This window comes from Anolis sagrei, chromosome 6 (genome assembly GCF_037176765.1).
Source record: "Anolis sagrei isolate rAnoSag1 chromosome 6, rAnoSag1.mat, whole genome shotgun sequence".
NCBI classification, from domain to species: Eukaryota; Metazoa; Chordata; class Lepidosauria; order Squamata; family Dactyloidae; genus Anolis; species Anolis sagrei.
Window position 1 is genome coordinate 5,922,276 of NC_090026.1, and position 21,139 is coordinate 5,943,414.

The 21,139-nt window shown below is 46.3% G+C and overlaps 1 protein-coding gene across 1 annotated transcript in view; it reads left to right on the forward strand.

Moving 5' to 3' along the window:
- DNAH2 (dynein axonemal heavy chain 2) overlaps positions 1 to 21,139 on the forward strand; it is a 202,285-nt gene that overhangs the window by 67,323 nt on the left and 113,823 nt on the right. Inside the window, exons 19-22 of the mRNA XM_060779843.2 lie at positions 6,199 to 6,391; positions 15,777 to 15,977; positions 16,067 to 16,223; positions 18,098 to 18,272. Of these exons, the coding sequence (XP_060635826.2) occupies positions 6,199 to 6,391; positions 15,777 to 15,977; positions 16,067 to 16,223; positions 18,098 to 18,272 (726 nt within the window). The remainder of the gene's footprint in view (positions 1 to 6,198; positions 6,392 to 15,776; positions 15,978 to 16,066; positions 16,224 to 18,097; positions 18,273 to 21,139) is intronic.

The following is a 21,139-nucleotide window of genomic DNA, read 5'->3' on the forward strand; positions in this document are numbered from 1 at the left end:
TAATTTATGGAATCTGCTTTGTGGGGAGGCGGGGGCACGCTCTAGTTTGTTAGTTTTGAGTGGGAAACGCAGCTGAGCCGAGCCTCTTCCCCGTTAGCCCAGGAGTCATTATAACCATCTTTAGCAGTCGTTGCATCGCGCAGCCAAGCACTCCAGAAGAGCCAGGCGAGAGTCGGGGATTGTGCAGTGCTCGTGAGGGACCTCTTGCAGACAAGGAGCGAGGCCTGCTCCGCACCCCAACCACGTATGAGCTGCATGAGCAAGCCGCCGGGCTACCTCCTGGTTTTTGTCTGCTGTTTTCAGCTTGTTGCTTTTTTTCTTCTTTTTCCTGGGCCTCAGCCCAGGATATGTTCTGTATTATTCTGCTGCTGCTTCCCCTACTCCCTGCTGCAGAGATGCTGGCACGTGAGCTTTGTTTGTGCCGTTGCGTGATTCATGATGCTGGCTTCACACTCCCGGAAGCCCCATAAGACGTCCTGAGGGAGATGGGCTTGAGTAACAGAGAAGCTACAACTTTCAGCCTGGGCTGGGTGCCTGACTCTGTAGCCTGGAAGGGAACTTGGCTTGTGCCTTACCGTTCATACAATCATAGAATCCTAGAGTTGGAAGAGACCTTGTGGACCATTCAGTCCAACCCCATTCTGCCAAGAAGCAGGAAAATCACATTCAAAGCACCCCCGACAGATGGCCATCCAGCCTGTGTTTAAAAGCCTCCAAAGAAGGAGTCTCTACCACACTCTGGGCAGAGAGTTCCACTGCTGAACAGCTCTCACAGTCAGGAAGTTCTTCCTCATGTTCAGGTGGAATCTCCTTTCTTGTAGTTTGAAGCCATTGCTTCATTGCGTCCTAGTCTCCAGGGAAGCAGAAAACAAGCTTTCTCCCTCTTCCCTATGACTTCTCCTCACATATTTATACATGGCTATCATGTCTCTTCTCAGCCTTCTCTTCTCCAGTCTAAACATACCCAGCTCTTTAAGCCACTCCGCATAGGGCTTGTTCTCCAGACCTTTGATCATTTGAGTCACCCTCTTCCTCTGGACACTTTCCAGCTTGTCAGTATCTCTCTTCAATTGTGGCGCTCAGAATTGGGCACATTATTCCAAGTGTGGTCTAACCAAGGCAGAATAGAGCATGGGTAGCATGACTTCCTTGAGCTTAAGAGGAGGGTTGCAGGGTTTGTTTTCCCTGGTGCATTGGTATATTGTGTGTCACAGAAGGCATCCAACAAGGAGGAAGACAATGCAGAAAACATCTCAGCCCCTTCTGGGTGACCTGCCATGGCAACCACTGCCGGTTTCTCTTCTGAGTCCAGGATCACTTTGGACCAGAAGCGGAAAGGTTCTGATCCAGAGAAATAACTACCAAAGTATCCAGGGAAATAACTACAAACCACACTTTTAATGGAACAGTGGGGAAGTCAACAGTGCCAGGTCCATGATTCATTTTTCTATCCCAAGGATAGAAATCCATTACTGGTTTTGAAAAGGACTATTTAAAGATATTCAGCACTGCAGAGGGCCTAGAAAAACTGTCATCTAGTGAGTCAGGAGAGTCCAGGGGCCATGCTGGAAATTGTTTTGTGGATTGTGTTGGGGAACCTGAGCTGTTAGGCTCAAAAATAACTCTCAGTTGGGATGATTCTGACATAAATATAGCAGAGTTCCAGAAGTAAACTTCATAACCAGCAGAAACTTATATGGGGTGAGCTAGGATAAGCTTTCACTCCATAGGATGACACAGGATTGCAGTCAGAACTGTAAGTTCCAAAATATTTATTGAAGTAGAAGAAGTACATTCTTGATAGAAAAGGTCTCGGAACTAAGTCGCTTACTAAATCACATCTCCTAAAGAGGTAAAAAGTAAAAAGATCCATGCAGCTACATTTTGCCTAGAGAGAGGGGCAAAATGAGTCCTCACTGGAAGGAAGAAAAGGCAGAAGAGAACAATGGTGGAGACCACATTGTCAACCCAGGGCAATAAAACTTAAAGAGGAAGTTCCCTCACATTCCTGTATCATCAAGGGGTGGAGAGGAGACAGTGGCTAGCACAGTGGTTCTCAACCAGGGGTCCCCTGGTTGATGTTTTTGGCCTTCAACTCCCAGAAATCCTAACAGCTGGTAAACTGGCTGGGATTTCTGGGAGTTGTAGGCCAAAACATCTGGGGACCCACAGGTTGAGAACCACTGGGCTAGCAGGAGGCGTAAAGACAAAGCCCTTTTGGGAAACTTGCATGGTAAAGTGGGGAAAGGAATCCCTCCACTTAATCCTATCTCTAGTCTAGCTACTCACTGAGGTGTGGAAATTTGAGATTTGTTCAGTCCAGGGATGAAACCCAACATATTGTTATGGCTCTACCAGATCTCAAGAATGTACACGCTGAAAGTTATAATCTGTCCCATCCCATATTCATCACTCTGTATGTATTTGTCTGTTGTCATATGCTTGGGTTTCCTTCACCCCAAATAACATGGTGTCAGTGGCCACCTTTGCTGCTGTTGTGTGCCTTCAGGTCATTTCTGACCTAAGATGACCCTCGGTCTTGGCAAGATTTATTCAGAAGGTTTTTGCCTTACTTTGAGGCTGAGAGAATGAGACTCGTCCAAGGTCACTCACTGAGGTTCCATGCCTGAGCAAGAATTTGAATCCTAGATCAGTGCTCAAATTGCTTCTCCAGGCTGGCCAGCTTCATACCCAATTCCACGTCATTTATGGTCAAGTTAAGGATCATCAGTCCCCATACAGAGCCCTGTGCTTCTTATCTCACCCCATTATATCACCTGCCCATCAATCCATACTCTGCCTCTCATGATTTGTTTCTTTAACATTCCTTGAAGCCATTTTTCATTTATGGCAACCCTAAGGCAAAGTTGGGCCACCTGGTAGTGCAGCAGGTTAAATGCTGAGCTGCTGAAATTGCTGACCGAAAAGCTGTCAGTTTGAATCCAGAGAGCAGGGTGAGCTCCTGTTGTTAGCTTCTGCCAATCTAGCAGTTCGAAAACATGAAAATGTGAGTAGATCAATAGGTACCGCACTGGTGGGAAGGTAACAGCGCTCTGTGCAGTCATGCCACCCACATGACTTAGGAGGTGTCTATGGACAATGCCAGTTCTTTGGCTTAGAAGTGGAGATGAGCACCAACCCCCCCAGCGTTGGACACGACTAGACTTTGTCCCTGTCTTTCTCTGAGGCTGAAACAGTGTGGATGTCAATCTATGTAGGCATACCATATCTACTATCTACCTGTAGATACAGATTTTGTCTCTTCTTAGGATGAGGAAACTTGTGACCCTTCAGATAATATCCAGGTATGAATCTCCTCTGGCCACGGGCCATGCTGGCTAGGTCCGGAGAAAATTAGACTTTCATGACATGTGGAAAGAAGCATTTCTTTCAGATCACCTCATCCCACATCCTGGTTGTTTCTCTCTGATGATCCCCAAACTTGGCATGAGAGGACATGCTGTTGCAGAAGCCATGCAGAGTCTTTTTCAGAAAGGCTTGCTCTTTCATGACAAGTCGGACATTTACTTGGCATTGTCCACCTTTATGTTGATGCTTTGCTTATAATTGGAATGGAACAAAAGTTTGATTGGTAGCATACACCAGCCTGAAATTGGTTCCACAATAAGTTCAGCATGAAAATGAACAGCAAACCTTTTCAGAAAAGAAATCCTACAAAGTTGGCCTGAAAATATTCAGGATGTAACCCTAAACATGAACATGAAGTTTGGTCAATACGGATTCATAAATGGGTGTTCAAGAGTAACAGATGCAGAAGTCAGTGTTTCTCAACCTGGGGGTCGGGACCCCTGAGGGGGTCATGAGGGGATGTCAGAGGGGTCGCCAAAGACCATCAGAAAACACAGTCTCTTCTGTTGGTCATGGCAGTTCTGTCTGCCAAGTCTGGTTCAATTCCATTATTGGTGGAGTTCAGAATGCTCTTTGATTGTAGGTGAACTATAAATGACTGCAACTACAACTCCCAAATGGTAAAACCAATCCCCCCTCATTCCATCGGTATTCAAATGTAGTTGTATCAGGGATTTGTGCCAAATTTTGTCCAATGAATGAGAATACATCCTGCATATCAGATGTTTACATTACAATTCATAACAGTAGCAAAATTAGTTATGAAATAGCAACGAAAATAATGTTATTCTTGGGGGTCATAACAACATGAGGAACTGTATTAAGAGGTTGCAGCATTAGGAAGGTTGAGTACCACTATTCTAAGTGTTTGTTCAGGTTGTGCCTGAAGTAAATGGTTCGGACCTCACATATCTCCACGATTGCATCTCCCCTTATGAACTGGTGAGGACTCTTTGATCTACTGGGGAGGCTCTTCTTTTGCTCCCTCCACCATCTCAAGTGTGGCTGGTGAGGATGAGGGAGAGGGCCTTCTTGGTGGTGGCCCCATGCCTCTACAAGGCCTTCCCCAGAGAGATAAGACAAGTCCTGTCACTAGCCTCCTTCCGCAAGGACCTGAAAACCTGGTGGTTCCAGCAAGCTTTTGGAAATGATTACCTCCAGGCCCTACCCTGGCTATTAGTTAGATCCCTGCTTTGCACTCTACACACTTTCCTGGCCCTTGCTACTAGCCCTGGTCTAGCTCTATTATAGCTATTCAGCAGGTCCTGGAAATGAAGAGCCCAAGGCATCACCCTGGCCATTAGTTAGGCCCTTGTTATGCACTTTACCCACTTCTCCAGCCCCATGTTTTCCCCGTTGGCCCAGCCCTCTTGTGGTTACGCAGCAAGCCTTGGAAATGAATAGCTCCAGGTCCCACCCTGACCATCAGATAGACCAGGCTTGCTCTTTACCCACTCCCCAGGCCCTAGTCTACTTCGTAATGTTAGGTCAGCCCTCTCATTGTTGTCAAGGCCCACTTTGGAATCTTGGCATTGGAAGCTGAGTTGCCTGATGTCAATAGTACTGAACTGGTAATATGTTTATACTGTTAATAATGACTTATTGTATGTTCTTATGTCAGTAATGAGAGCCCCCGGTGGCACAGTGGGTTAAACCGCTGAACTGCTGAACTTTCTGTTCGAAAGACCGCAAGTTCGAATCAGGGGAGCGGTGTGAGCTCCCGCTGTTAGCCCCAGTTTCTGCCAACCTAGCAGTTTGAAAACATGCAAATGTGAGTAGATCAATAGGTACTGCTCTGGTGGGAAGGTAATGGCGCTCCATGCAGTCATGCTGGCCACTTGACCTTGGAGGTGTCTATGGACAATGCCAGCACTTCGGCTTAGAAAGGGAGATGAGCAACAACCCCAGAGTTGGACACGACTAGATTTAATGTCAGGGGAAAGCCAAATGTCAGTAATTGCAATGCTTTACCATGCTGAAAACCCCCTGAGTCCCCTCGGGGAGATAGAGCAACATACAAATAAAGGTTCATCATCATCATCATTATTATTATTATTATTATTATTATTGGGTTGTAGGTTTTTTGGGCTATATGGCCATGTTCTAGAAAACATACAAAAACCTACAACAACCCAGTGATTCCAGCTATGGAAGCCTTCAACAATACATTATTATTATTATTATTATTATTATTGGGCTGTTGTGGGTTTTTCAGGCTATATGACCATGTTCTAGAAAACATGGCCTTATAGCCCGAAAAACCTACAACAACCCAGTGATTCCAGCCATGGAAACCTTCGACAATACATTATTATTATTATTATTATTATTATTATTAAGTAGTTTATAGAACAAGTTCAAAAAATGTTTAGTGCCATGTAGACAATGTGAGGACTAGGAATTCTGACGTCAGATGTATACATTACAGCATAATAAACACTTAAATGCATAGTATAGATTTTGTTTTTAATCCTGCTTTCTACCTATTTATCTGATAAATTTACCTGTAATTTTCGAGGCCACCCCCGGATCTCTTTTTTCAAATGCCCTTTCTGTTGGCTGTTTTCCAGGCGTCCGCTAGGAAAGCTGGTTTTAGTGAATAGTTTCATATATTAATTTAAAGGTCACCATTTCCATCTTGGGGTTCTTAGGAACTCTAGGGCGCAGTTTTGTTTTTAATGATAATTGCTTTGCGCTGTTCTGCATTTCTGAAGCATTTTTGAAAGGCTCTGGCTTGCTCTCGAGAGACTAGATGGGGCTACATGCCATCCTTGACTGGTGCTGTGTCTGGGCGGCATCATGGCAGCCAGTTTCTTTATCATTCTTCAGAGCGGGATGAAGACATCAAGAAAATCCAGACGCAGATCAGCGGTGGCATGCAGGCCAATGCGGCCCTCCTCCAGGGCTACCTGAAGACCTGGGATGTCTACCGTGAGATCTGGGAAGTCAACAAAGATGCCTTCATCAACCGCTACCGGCACCTCAACCCACTGGTGTCTTCCTTTGATGCTGACACGGCTCGGTAAGAGGGCAAGCAAAAGCCTACGGGTGGCCACTAGAAAGGAACACAGAGGTTCTTGTGGGCTTCCCACTGAGGCCTCTGGCTGGTGACAATGGGAAGACAACAGCGACATCAGATGGGCCAAACTGGTCTGGTGACGGCTCAGCTTTGCTTATGTTCCTGAACTGACAGTTTGACTCTCAGAGCCCCTCCTTCTTAATCTGTCATATGTATCTGTGTGTGAGGGCTTACTCATTTATCGTATCAGAAGTGGACCAAGTGTATTTAAAAAACAAAAGCTTAAAAAACTTGGCATTGTACTAAATGTCCTTTTACCAGTAGCTGGCCACTGGGAGTGCCTCTGATGTTGCTGTTAGAAGGTCCTCCGTTGTGCATGTGGCAGGGCTCAGGCTGCATTGTAATAGGTAGTCTGTGGTTTGCTCTTCTCCACATCCACATGTCATAGACTCCGCTTTGTGGCCCCATTTCTTAAGATTGGCTCTGCATATCGTGGTGCCAGAGCACGGTCTGTTTAGCGCCTCCCAAGTAACCCAGTCTTCTGTGTGCCCAGGAGGGAGTCTGTCAGTTGGTATCAGCCATGGGTTGAGGTTCTGGATTTTTACCCTGCCACTTTTGGACTCTGGCTTGCTGAGGTGTTTCAGCAAGTATCTCTGTAGATCTTAGAAAACTATTTCTTGATTTAAGGCATTGGTCCAAGTTAAGTTTGGTTTCTGAGGGAGATGGATAAGGGGCTGGAAGTCAGGAACAAAAGGGAAATGGCACCAATATGGGTAAGAATCATCTTGGAGATAAGGCAGGGTTTGGGGCTAGCAGGATCCATCACCTTCTGCAGGGCAGGACAGAGTTTGCTTTGCAGGTTGGTGCGCCAGGGGTTTATATACAGATTAGGGTATATAAGACTCATTAAAGGGCTACTATCTCCCTTGGTCTTCTCCAAGTGCCATAAGGAGAAGAAAAATAAGCATATAGTGTGGGGAAACAAGAGAAGGGAGACATGCACATGAGGGTCCTATAGGAAAGAGTGGGCCTGTGGCCTTGGGGAAACATACACAGGGGATCAGTGTCCAGGTGGGGGCTTTTAGGGTCCCCAGGCCACCCGAGGTACAAAACAATACTGGTGGGATCAATGTCTTGGTGCTAGGTAATGGATTATGTTTTAGGTAGTTAGTTGGGGAAAGGAAAGGTTGGAGGGGTATCCCAGGGATACCAGGAGACCTGGAGCTTCTAGGGATTTGTAGGTAAGGTGAAGAGTGTTGATGGGTCCAGGAAACCCCTGGCACACAAGATCGCGGATACAGGGGGAGGAACAATGGTCCCCCGTATCGGTGGTTTAAAGGGACGCAGCCCCTGTAGCCTGGTGAGGTCAGGATCTGATTTTTATTAGTTTAATTAGTGTTTTGTAGGGCTGTTGCAGTGATGGGGAGAGGGTGCAGACCCTACATTGGACATAGAGAGTAGGTAGAAAACCTGGTCTTTTTGTTTAATTTTATTAATATAGTTTAAGAATTGGTTGTAGGGTTCTCCACTGGATTGCTGGCTGCTGCTAGATCCATTCAGTTGAGGGCAGCTGCCATTGGCTCTGCTGGAGCCCGGTGAGACCTGTGGAACCCCCTGCTGCAGGTCGCAGTTGTATTATTTCATCAATAAAAGGGAAGGGGGGCTGGATAACATTGGGGTTTCTGGAAGATCACCATGGAGTAGGTTGTGGCCTGAAATCTAGGGCTCTTGTATTATGAGCTGATTATCACTTAGCAAAACCAGCGGGGTTTCACTGACTGTGATATTAATTGTCACAGACTTCATCTGGAGCACGTACAGCAATGTCTCATGATGACATTTCCCTGTGCCCATCCAACTAGGTTGCCTTTGGCACCCAAAATTGCTCCTCTCCCAAGTGAAGGTGGTCCAGATGTAACCTGGAGGCGTTCCCACCCCCCACCCCTTTTTGCAGTGGAAAACTCTCGGTATTGTTCCCCATTGCACCAGGAGCATTCTCCTCTCTGCTTTGCCTGGAGCCAAGTTTTGTAGGAGAAAGGGAAGTGGGCCTGTCTTCACCTTTCTCACAGTTTCCTGCTGGAGAGGGCATGTCGTTTCCCCCCTCTTTCCACAAACTGCTGTGGGGACCCCTGCCGTGTGCCGCTCCTGGAGGAGGCTGGAATTCCGTGCGGTTTGAGCAATGGGTTTGGGGAGAAAGAGCAGCAGGCAGAAGAAAACCTGTTTCCATGCAAATGTCAAAAGTGATTGTAGCAAACCAAACTGGGGAGAGAAACACTGAGAGGCTGAGTGCAAGACGGATGTTTGTACAGCTCTTCCCCAGGAGACGTCACATTAAGAGCTTTGTAAACAAGATCCAGCTGCTGCAGCAGACAAAGCCCAGAGGCCGGGAAGTCCAGACGCTGCCCACTCTCTGCTCCAGACCCAGCCCAGTGGGTCAGCCTTGAGTGAAACCACCCTCCTTCTCCTGGGGGGCAGGCAGGGCAAAATTCAGTGGAGATCTGGGACAGTTGGCTCTCCGTATCCACGGGTTCAACCATCCACAGCTTGAAAATCCCCCCCCCCCCACAAAAAAACCCCCAACCTCCAAAAGCAAAGTTGAATTTTCCATTTTATATAAGGGGTGACCATTTTATTACACCATCATATGTAATGGGACTTGAGCACCATGGATTTTGGTATCCATGGGGATTCCTAGAATCAAACTGTTGGGAAATCTGAACTGTTAGGGCTGGAAAAAAATAACCCCCAGTTGGGGTGATTCCACCATAAATATAGCAGAGTACAGAAGCAAACTTCATAACCAGCAGAAACTTATGTTTGGTGAGCTAGGATAAGCTTTCACTCCATTGGATGGCACAGGATTGCAGAGTCAGAACTTTAGGTTCAAAAGTATTAATTGAAGTCAAAGAAGTACATTCTTGATGGGAGCTCACAAGCTTACTAAGTCTCATCTTCTAAGGAAGGAAAAGGTTAAAAAGATCAGCGCAGCTACATTTTGCCTAGAGAGGGGCAAAATGCATCCTTACTGGAAGGAAGAAAAGGCAGAAGAAACAATAGTGGAGACCATATGGTCAATCCAAGCGCCATAAAACTTAAAGAGGAAGTTCCCTCACAGAATTCCATTGCTATATCACCAAAGGGGCAGGAAGAGAGAAGACAAAGCCCTTTTGGGAAAACATGCCTAGGTATTTGGGGGGAGGAATCCCTCAGCCTAATCCTATCTCTAGTCTAGCTACTCATTGAGGTCTGGAAACTTAACGGCACAAGAGACTTGTGCGGTCCAGAGAGGAAACTCAACACAAACCCTAGCAGATACTATGGGCTTAATGTCCCTGGAGTAGGCAGGAGACATCGCTGATAGGATGGAGGACGTGGGGATGTGGACGTACCTCCCACACATTCAGGGACATTCATTATTGTCATTGTCATCATTTACATCTCACCGTTTCCCCAGTTTGGGACGTAAGGCATAGAATTTGGGATTTTGGAATATTTGCGTATACTTAATGAGATATCTTGGAGATGGAGCACAAGTCTTATTCATTTAGATGTTTTGAATTAGTGCGGCATAGTCGTGGGACTATTGGACTACAACTCGGGAATCATAGAATCCTAGAGTTGGAAGAGAACTCATGGGCCATCCAGTCCAACCCCATTCTGCCAAGAAGCAGGAAAATTGCATTCAAAGCACCCCCGATAGATGGCCATCCAGCCTCTGCTTCAAAGCCTCCATAGAAGGAGACTCCACCACACTCTGGGGCAGAGAGTTCCACTGCTGAACAGCTCTCTCAGTCAGGAAGTTCTTGTTCAGATGGAATATCCTTTCCTGTAGTTCAATGGTTCTTAACCTGTGGGTCCCCAGGTATTTTGGCCTACAACCCCCAGAAATCGAGCCAGTTTAGCCTTCTCTTCTTCAGGCTAAACTTGCCCAGCTCATTAAGCCGTTTCTCATATGGCTTGTTCTCCAGAACCTTGATCATTTTAGTTACCCTCCTCTGGACACATTCCAGCTTGTCAACATCTCCCTTCAATTGTGGTGCCCAGAATTGGACACAGTGTGATTCCAGGTGTGGTCTAACCAAGGCAGAATAGAGCATGGGGAGCATGGGGTAGGAAGAGTTTGATTCTCCATTTAGCCGTGGAACTCTCCTGGGTGACCTGGGGCACGTCACACTCTCAGCCTCAGAGGAAGGCAAAGGCAGACCCTCTCTGAACACCTCTTGCCAAGAAAACCCCATGACAGGTAGGCCTGAGGGTTGCAAGAAGTTGGGAATGACTTGGAGATAGACATCAACAAATCGGCTCTTTGCAATTTTGATCGCTGCTTTTGACCCTTCTCCCTCACAATTTTATTTCTTTCCTTCTCGACTTCACCGTGCAGTTGATGGCCAAGCGTCTCCTAACCTTGGGTCTATTTGGGCAGGCAAACTGCCCAGCAAGAGACCCAATTTCCTCTTCTTGTGAAGACCCCCATCCTTCCCTTGCTGTCAGTTAGCTGGCCTTGGCCACAAGTGAGATGAAGGCACGGTGGCCAAGAGGCCTCATGTCTACACAGAAGAGGGATAAGCGGAAGGATTCCATCCCTGATCCCTTAATCTTTTAATAATTTATTGAACAGGCATGTCGAGTGCTTGAGAGGGAGAGAGACAAGAAGAAAGAGAAGAAGAGAGCGTCTCCTCCCCGCCCGCCCGCCTCCTCCTCTTCTCTTCCCGCCCCGGGGGCCTGCCATTCTCTAGTTCAAGAGGAAGGCAGGAGGCTGTGCAAGGACTTGGGGATGTCTCCACATAGTGGTTCAGGGTTTGATGTGGTAGGAAAATGTAGTGGAAGGCGAGGCGGTGGCGATAAAAAGCCGGTGTCCTCTGATGTCCCAGTGTCACGGGCAGGTCAAGGGTGTCCCCGGGGCTGGCTGGCTCTCGTCAAGGCCTCTTAAACAGCTGCTGTTTGCCTTTTGAACTTTTTCCGTTTACAGCATGTTTTACGAGCTTTTGATTCCTCGCATTCTCAAGCGTAACGTCAGTAGCAACACGCTGATCAATTCCCCGATTAAAGGCAGCAAAGTAAAATGGAGCAGCAGGATTAACAGGAGGGCAAGACTACAGTTAGGACCATTGGGACTCCTCTGCCATAGAATCATAGAATCCTAGCATTGGAAGAGACCTGGTGGGCCATCCAGTCCAACCCGTTTTTGCCAAGAAGCAGGAAAATTGCATTCAAAGCACCCCTGACAGATGGCCATCCACCCTCTGTTTAAAAGCATCCAAAGAAGGAGCTTTCACTGTATTGCAGGGCAGAGTTCCACTGCTCAACAGCTCTCACAGTCAGGAAGCTCTTCCTCATGTTCAGGTGGAATCTCCTATTCCGTAGTTCAGTGGTTCTTAACCTGTGGGTCCCCAGGTGTTTTCATAGAATCATAGAATCAAAGAGTTGGAAGAGTCCTCATGGGCCATCCAGTCCAACCCCATTCTGCCAAAAAGCAGGAATATTGCATTCAAATCACCCCTGACAGATGGCCATCCAGCCTCTGCTTAAAAGCTTCCAAAGAAGGAGCCTCCACCACACTCTGGGGAAGAGAGTTCCACTGCTGAACGGCTCTCACAGTCAGGAAGTTTTTCGTCATGTTCAGATGGAATCTTCTTTCTTGTAGTTTGAAGCCATTGTTTTGCATCCTAGTCTCCAGGGAAGCAGAAAACAAGCTTGCTCCCTCCTCCCTGTGGCTTCATTTTGGCCTACAACCCCCAGAAATAATAATGATGATGATGATGATGATGATGATGATAATAACAACAACAACTTTATTTTTATACCCCGCCAATCATTTCCCCAAGGGGACTTGGGGCATCTTACAAGGGACTAGCCCAAAAATTACAATAAAACACAACAGATTAAAACATCAAATATGAAAATAAAAGCAGTCACAATTGTAAACAAACTTCAGGCAATCTGGCTGAGATAAAGAACATAGCTGAGGTACAGGCTCACAGAGTACAATACATTCTGAAGGGAGCACATGGAAAGTGCTATAATCCATTAAGCAGAAATCCCAGCCAGCTTGCCAGCTGTTGGGATTTCTGGGAGTTGAAGGCCAAAACATCTGGGAAACCAGAGGTTGGGAACCACTGCCATAGTTTGAAGCCATTGTTCCATTGCGTCCTAGTCTCCCAGGCAGCAGAAAACAAGCCTGCTCTCTCTTCCCTATGAGTTCCCCATACCTCTTGAGCCATGACCCTCATCATGTCTCCTCACAGCCTTCTCTCCTGCAAGCTAAACATGCCCACTCTTTAAACCTCTCCTCATAGGGCTTGTTCTCCAGACCCTTGCTCCTTTGAGTCATCCTCCTCTGGACACATTCTAGCTTGTCAACATCTCCCTTCAGTTGTGGTGCTCAGAACTGGACACAGTATTCAAGGTGTGGGCTGACCAAGGCAGAATAGAATAGAGGGGGCAAATGAGTTCCCTGGATCTAGGCACTAGACTCCTAATGATATTGGCCAAAATCTCATTGACTTTTTTAGCCACTGCATGACATTCCTGGTTCATGTTCCCCTTCCTCCCCACGAGGACTCCAAGACCTTTTTCACGTGTACTGATGTTGAGCCAAGCATCGTCCTCCATTCTATCTCTTCGCATTTCATTATTTTCTGCCTAAGTCAGTGGTTCTCAACCTGTGGGCCCCCAGGTGTTTTGGCCTACAACTCCCAGAAATCCCACCAGTTAACCAGCTGTTAGGATTTCTGGGAGTTGAAAGCCAAAACATCTGGGGACCCACAGGTTGAGAACCAAGTTGAGAAGCCTAAGTGGAGTATCGTGCATTCGTCCCTGTTGAACTTCATTTGGTTAGCTTTGGCCAGTTATCTCTCTGATCTCGAATGTTTATCCCACAAGCTCAGCTTCACCTTCTGGTGGCAAAGACAGAGCGCAAGTGAGTCAAGGAGCTGTGGCAGAGAGGAGATGGCATAAATCTCTTTCTTTGGGGCTCCACTAGTATCTTTTCAATCAGCCCCTTCGTTTGGCTTACTCAGCATCCCTGACATACCTAATTTACTGCCCCCCGGGGTAGGAAAGAGACAAATGTGGGCCCATAACAAGGGAACGGAAGCGAAGGAGTGCTTGGCCCAATCAGTCTCTGCCAGCGCCCGAATGTCGCCATTGTCTCCATTGCTCTCTTTGGGGGCCATGGATTTTTTTTGCAAGGAGGAGACGGTGTCCTTGTTAGGAAAGTTTGGCTTTGCGTTTCCAGTGACCCACTGACAGGGAATTAATTAATGGGGAGATTTAATAAGATCCCTTGGGAGCGGAACAATCCTCCACCTGCTGGCCTGCCTTGCTTCCGTGTGCTTCAGTGAGCCAGGGAAGTAGAAATAAAACTACGCTTTAATTAACCAACCACTTCAAGGGATCTCCTTCGATGTCCCCTTAACCGCTTCCATTGTTCAGCCCTGGGATGCAACTTGCAGAGTTTAAGGACAGATAACAACACGTCTTTTTCCCTCTTTGTATGAATCATGCAAATGTACACAGAGAAAGGGCAGCGTTTCCTCTTTCTGTTTTTGCCTCAAAACGTCCTGTCTCGCTCAAACGTATCCCGATAACACCATCTTAAAGTGAGGATTCTATTGACATTTTCCCACCCTAGTCTTCTAACTTGCTCACCTCGAACTTCAAGCAGCAAATTAATCTCAAGGGTTTTAGATCTGGGTCAAGCCATACCTTACTTAGAGTCTAGGAAAGTTGAGGCTATGGGTGTGATCAATAAAGTCCATAAAAGAATCCAGCTAATGTGTGTAGGTTGCACTCAAGTGTATTTGAGTCTTTACAGTGGGCCTGGAGTTCAGAAAACTTTAGCCACTTATCAAGCAGCTATACAGACCTTCTCCCCCAATGTGTGTTATGTGTTGGTTCCCAAGAAAATTTGGGAAAGGTTCTTTTTGGACAGTATGCTGAATGAGGAATTCTAGGGACTGTAGTAAACAAAGAGTACTCTTCCATGTTCTGGTTTAGAAGCCGTATAATGGGGAGAGCAAGATGAAAAGGATCTTGGAGTCCTCGTGGACAACAAGTTTAAACGTGAGCCAACAATGTGATGTGACAGTTCAAAAAGCCAATGGATGTTGGCCTGCATCAACAGGAGTCTAGTGTTTAGATGCAGGGAAGCCATGCTACCTTTCTATTCTGCTTTAGTCAGACCACACCTGGAATCACACTGTGTCTAATTCTGGGCACCGCAATTGAAGGGAGATGTTGACTCTAAGCTAGAATGAGTCCAGAGGAGAGCAACTCAAAGACTCAAGGTTCTAGAGAACTAGCCCTATGAGGAGCAGCTTCAAGAGCTGGGCATGTTTAGCCTGCAGAAGAGAAGGCTGAGAGGAGACATGATTAGGGCCATGTATAAGTATGTGAAGGGAAATCATAGGGAGGAGGGAGCAAGCTTGTTTTCTGTTTCCCTGGAGACTAGGATATGGAAGAATGGCTTCAAACTACAGGAAAGGAGATTCCACCTGAACATTAGGAAGAACTTTCTGACTGTGAGAGCTGTTCAGCAATGGAACTCTCTGCCTCAGAGTGTGGAGGAGGCACCTTCTTTGGAGACTTTTAAACAGAGGCTGGACGGCCATCTGTTGAGGGTGCTTTGAATGCGATTTTCCTGCTACTTGGGAGAATGGGGTTGGACTAGATGGCCCACAAGGTCTCTTCCAGCTCTAGGAATTTATTATTTTAGTTGATAGGGATGGGCAAGAGCAGAGGGAAAGTTTGCATCTCAAGCCCTGTCTGTGGATTTCCAGTTTAACTGTTATGAGCAACATTATGCTAAACCAGGTGGCTGATTACTATCTTGTTATGGTTGTGTTCCTTAATACTATTTTGCTCCTGTGTGGTTAGGAATGGACTTCTTCCAAATATTAGTTTCTGGTAGGGAAGCAAACAGTGGAGACACTCTTGGAAAGTATACGTTTCCAGGCTGAAACTCTTAGTAACCCCAAACCAGGGTGGCTTGTGGGGTTCAAGGAGCTGAAGTCCAAGAAAAGTAACTTACCGTGCTCTACAAAAGAGCTGTGCATTCTAATTCACCAGGTGTTCCCTGAAATGCATAATAAGTGTGCACACGTGTGCCTTTTGATCAATTCCTAGTTTCCTTGGAGAGTTGGAGGGTCCGTCTTTGGAAGCTTTTAAACAGAGGCTGGATGGCCATCTGTCAGGGGTGCTTGGAATGCAGTATTCCTGCTTCTTGGCAGGGGGTTGTACTGGATGGCCCATGAGGTCTCTTCCAACTCTATGATTCTATGAAAGATGCAGGCTTTTGTTAAGTTGGGCTTTGGAAGAGCTGCAACCTGGTAGAAGCTGCGTCTGCTAGTAACTTCTCTCCTGTTGCCTGTGTACCTCTGTGCCATAGATACATGGAAGTAGCCAACAATGCGCAGAAGGAGGAGACGATGCTGAGCATCCAGTTTGTGCTCCTGGACTGCTCCCATCTGAAGGCTGCGGTGGTCCAGCACTGCAACGAGTGGCAGAACAAGCTCACCAACCTGCTGAATGAGATGGCCACCACCCGCCTGCGGGACCTCACCAACTACTTGAAGGACAATGCAGCTGAGTGAGTCCCGGGCTCTGTCTCCTCTCCTGGGCTCCTGTCCTGCTGCCCTGTCCCCCTCAATTGCTCAGCGAAGGCTCTTTCTCCCACAGTGTCAGCCGCCCACCGCAGACCCTGGAGGAGCTCAGCCGAAGCCTCCAACTCCACGAAACCCTTACAAACGATCTGCCTAAGATCGAGGCGCAGATCCCGCCCATCCACGAGCAGTTTGCTATCCTTGAAAAGTATGAGGTGGCCGTGGAGGAAGAGGTAGGTGCCACTCGGCTCCAGCACTCCCCCTCGCCTGTACCTCCCCCATCCTCATAATATCTGTGGCCTCTTCCCAGTTTTCCTAGCTAAAGTGATCCCGTGCTTAATTCTCTCCTTTTCTGCTGAGGTAGACAGTCTCGGTATTAGGTTAGGCACCTTTCTGGGGGCAAGAGGCAGGCAGAAATTCAATTGCTATCGGAGGATGATGGGGAACGGAAGAGGTGTGAAGGGGGAGGGCTCGCCCTCTCTAGACTCAAGGAGCGCTTGTGCTCCCCAGGGGCTCTGTCTTCCCTTTCTCAGCAAAGCCAACTTGGGAACCACCCTGGCTGAGAAAGGAAGACTCTTGGCTTTATGTTAAATGGAAGGGGTGGGGGGAATATTCCCTGCAGGCCACAAGCAATCCCTGAGGTTGCTTTTGTGGGCTTGGAGGCCCACCCACCCCACATATTATTGATTGGTTGATTGGTTTCACTTTAGAAGGCCATCTGCATCCTCTCGGGATGTAAGGCGCAATTTTGTCCTTTCCTTCCCCAGGCTGTTTTAGGGCTGGATGGGGGGTGGGTGGGGTGGCTTTCTTCAAAATAGATACTGACTTCTGTTTCCATTTTGCAAAAAAAAAAAAAAAAAACCTTCTCCTTGGCCTGAAACAGCCCTCTAAAAACATGGGGAGTACTTTTGTACCCTGTAGTTGCTGTTTTTGTTGTTGTTTATTCATCCAGTTGCTTCCAACTCTTCGTGACCTCTAGGACTAACCCAGGCCAGAGCTCCCATTGCCACTCCCAGCTCTTTCAAGGTCAAACCAGTCACTTCAAGGATGGCATCCATCCATCTTGCCCTTCCATTTTCTCCGGCATCATTCTCTTCTCCAAGCTTTCCTGTCTTCTCATGACGTGGCCAAAGGACTTCATCTTTGCCTCTAATGCCCTTCCCTCCAATGAGCAGTCGGGCTTTATTTCCTGAAGTATGGACTGGTTGGATCTTCTCATGGTCCAAGGCACTCTCAGAACTTTCCTCCAACACCACAGTTCAAAAGCATCTCTTTTCCTTCGCTCAGCCTTCCTTATGGTCCAGCTCTCACATCTGTAGGTTACTACGGGGAATACCATTGCTTTAACTATGCGGATCTAAAGTGTGATATCTTTATTCTTCACTATTAGATCGAGATAGGTCCTTGCTCTCCTCCCAAGAAAGAAACGTCTTCTGATTTCCTGGCTGCTGTCTACGTCTGCACTCATCTTTCCACCTAGAAATACAAAGTCTGTCACTGCCTCTACGTTTGCTCCCTCTATTTGCCAGTTCTCAATCAGTCTGGTTACCATCATCTTGTTTTTTCATGTTTAGCTGTAACCCAGCTTTTGCCCTTTCTTCTTCCACCTTGGTTAGAAGGCTCATCAGCTCCTCCTCGCTTTCATCAATCAAAGTGGTATCATCTGCATATCTAAGGTTGTTCACATTTTGTCCAGCAATTTTAACTCCAGCTGTGCATTCGTCAAACCCCACATGTCGTTGGTGTAGGGGTGTTTGTTTTTTTCCAGTGACAATAAATGAGCACAGGGGTGTGTGGCCTATGAGGCAAGTGAGCAACCCTGACTAAGGTGTGTTTGTATGTGTGCAGTGGCAGAAGAGGTCCAAACTTCTTTAAAATATATATTTCAAAGTTCCTGATTGATGGAAATGAAGAAAACTACCTTTATAGAGGGGATACAGCCTGCAGAGGATCTTGAATGGTGGTGAAAGCAGCCTTCCGAGCTTGGCCCTCCCAATTGAGTCTCCTTTCCCACCTTCCTTCGTTTTGTTCCTCTGAGATCTGTGTTCCTTCTTTCTCTTGTGATATTTCCTCTGTCATCCTGCCCCCCCCCCCTTCTCCCTTCCAGGTCCAGCAGCTGTTGGGAGATCTCAACTCAGAATGGCTGGCCTTCCAGCAGTGCATCCTGGACAGCGAAGCCATGCTCAAGAAGCACAAGGAGAAGTTCAAGACAGGCCTCATCCATTGCGCAGATGACTTTAAAAAGAAAGCCCAGAATCTCCTTCAAGAATTCACCTTCAATGGTGAGTGGCCACACAGAACACAGGCTCTCTTTCTTTTCCCCTTTGATGGGTGGCTTTCTGCACCTTGGAGGACAGAAGGCTATCCCTTCTTTCTTGGGTCACCTTGATTGCTCCTGTCTGAAACATCTGCCTTTGTTTGTGTTGGGGAATCTGATCAGGCTCAAAAATAACCCTCAGTTGGGGTGATTCCACCATAAATATAGCAGAGTACCTGAGGTAAACTTCATAACCAGCAGAAATTCACATGTGATGAGCTGGAATAAGCTTCTATTCTTAGGATGGTACAGGCTTGCAGAGTCAGGACTTTAGTTTCAAGAATATTTATTGAAGTAAAGGAAATACATTCTTGTTAGAAAAGGTCTTGGAGTAATTAGCTTCCTAAATCTCATCTTCTAAAGAGGTAAAGGGATTAAAAAGTCCATGCAGCTACATTTTGTCTAGAGAGAGGCAAAATGTGCCTCCTCATAGGTAGAAAGTGAAGCAGAAGAGACTGGAAAATGGTGAATGGCCACGTGGCCAGCCCAGGACAATAAAAATATCTTTAGAAGGAAGTTCCTTCACAGAATTCCATTCCTACATCATCAAAGAGGAGGAGACACGGGCAAGGAGGAAGAATAAAGACAAAGGGATGAACCCCTCAACCTAATCCTTAGGTTTTAAATGTGTCATGGTATTATTGTCTAATGTTATTTGCCATTGTTTTAATGTTTATTACCGTTTTATGAGTTATTTTGTTGTATTTGCGATGCTGTTGTTTTTGTTGTGTTGTGCCTCGGCCTCTTGTAAGCCGCACTGAGTCCTTCAGGAGATGTTAGCGGGGTACAAATAAAGGATTATTATTATTATTATTATTATTATTGTATTGTCGAAGGCTTTCATGGCTGGAATCACTAGGTTCTTGTGGGTTTTTTCAGGCTATAGAGCCATGTTCTAGAGGCATTTCTCCTGACGTTTCGCCTGCATCTATGGCAAGCATCCTCAGAGGTAGTGAGGTCTGTTGGAATTAGGACAATGGGTTTATATATCTGTGGAATGGCTGGGGTGGGGCAGGGAGCTCTTCTCTGCTGGAGCTAGGTGTGAATGTTTCAACTGATCACCTTCATTAGCATTTGAAGGCCTGCCTGAGCCTGGGAAAATCTCTTGCTGGGAGGTGTTAAGATGTGCCTGGTTGTTTCCTCTCTGTTGTTTTGCTGTTGTAATTTTAGAGTTTTTTAATACTGGTAGCCAGATTTTGTTCATTTTCATGGTCTCTTCCTTTCTGTTGAAATTGTCCACATGCTTGTGGATTTCAGTGGCTTCTCTGTGTAGTCTGACATGGTGGTTGTTGGAGTGGTCCAGCATTTCTGTGTTCTCAAATAATATGCTGTGTCCAGGCTGGTTCATCAGGTGCTCTGCTATGGCTCACTTCTCTGGTTGAAGTATTATTATTATTATTATTATTATTATTATTATTATCCTATCTCTAGTCTAGCTACTCATTTAGGTATGAAAACTTGATGATACAAGATACTTGTGCAGTCCAGGGATGAAACCCAATACTTTGCTTGTGCAAAATCTCTTGGGAAAATCTGTAAGGAAGGCTTGGCCCAACGGCAGCCAAATCCCACTACTTTGCCACCAGCGATTTGGCTGGTAAATCAGGACTGCAAAAGAGGCTTATACCTTGATGTACATGTTTACTCAATGGTATGTTCTGAGCTCAATGGGAAATCCTTTTATTTAACTGTGCAACTGGAGCATACCCTTCCAACCCACAATCACTAGGAAATAAAAGAAGTTGCCGTCACATCCAGCCCACTCTCCACCTGATTCTCCGCAGTCGCTTGTCATTTGCTCTGGCAGTAGCCATTTTGAGAACAAATGACAAAGATAGCAATAGTGCCAAAGGGCCAAACAGATATGCCCATGTCTCTTTAAGAGGGATGGAGACTGGGAGGCAGTGCCATAGCTTCATTTTTTTCCAAAAGGAAAGAGTGCAAAGCAGTATAGTAGCTATGTTTTCTTATATGGTCCATGATCTTGGTGGAATTTATTGGGTGCAAACACACCCAGGATCACATGTAACAATGTGTGTGTTCATGTGTCTCATGCTCTACCTTCATGTTGTCTCTCTGCCCAGTTTATGGGAGGTTTCATTTTCAGAAGATATTCCCTCTGGTCCTCATTGAGTCTCGGGAATAAACACAACCACTTTGTGTCCGAAATGTTAAATATTAACTAGGTATTTTTAATTACAGAAATGTGAGTTGAACACTGAAAGGGTTAAATGTATGCAATAACTCAGCAAAAGCTGCAGTTCAATATAAGCAGGTGTGCCTGTAGCTTAGTTGCCTCAAACTGTGAGAGGTCTCTGTGGGAGATGGGCCTCAGTGTGTTAGTAGGCCTCAGGATGAGAAGGCCTCAGTGTTAGTTCACCTCAGTCTGAGACAGTCCTCAGTGTGAGAAAGCCTCAGTGTGAGTAGGCCTAGTGTGTGAGAGGTTTTGATGAGAGAAGCCCTAGGTTGAAGGCCATTGTGTGTAAAGGCTGCAGTGTGTAAAAAGCTACTGTGTGAAGCTCCTGTGTAACTTCGGTGTGAGAAGAGGCTCTGTGAGAGCAAAGTTGTTTATCTGCATGAAAAAGAAGCCCAGTGTGGAAGCAAAGAAGGAAGTATAAAGGACTTTATTTCTGTTGTGGAAATCTTGTTCTTGTAAATAGTGCAACCATATTATTTTACTACAAAGAAAAACCTATGGAAGAGATAACATAGTTCTGTGTGTTTTTGTTCTTTCTATCGCTTTGGGCTACTGGTGCTGGGTCACGCTGCTGCTAATAAGCTACTCTGCTGTACATTTATGAGGAGGGTCTTTCGTTAATAAGCCCACTCTCC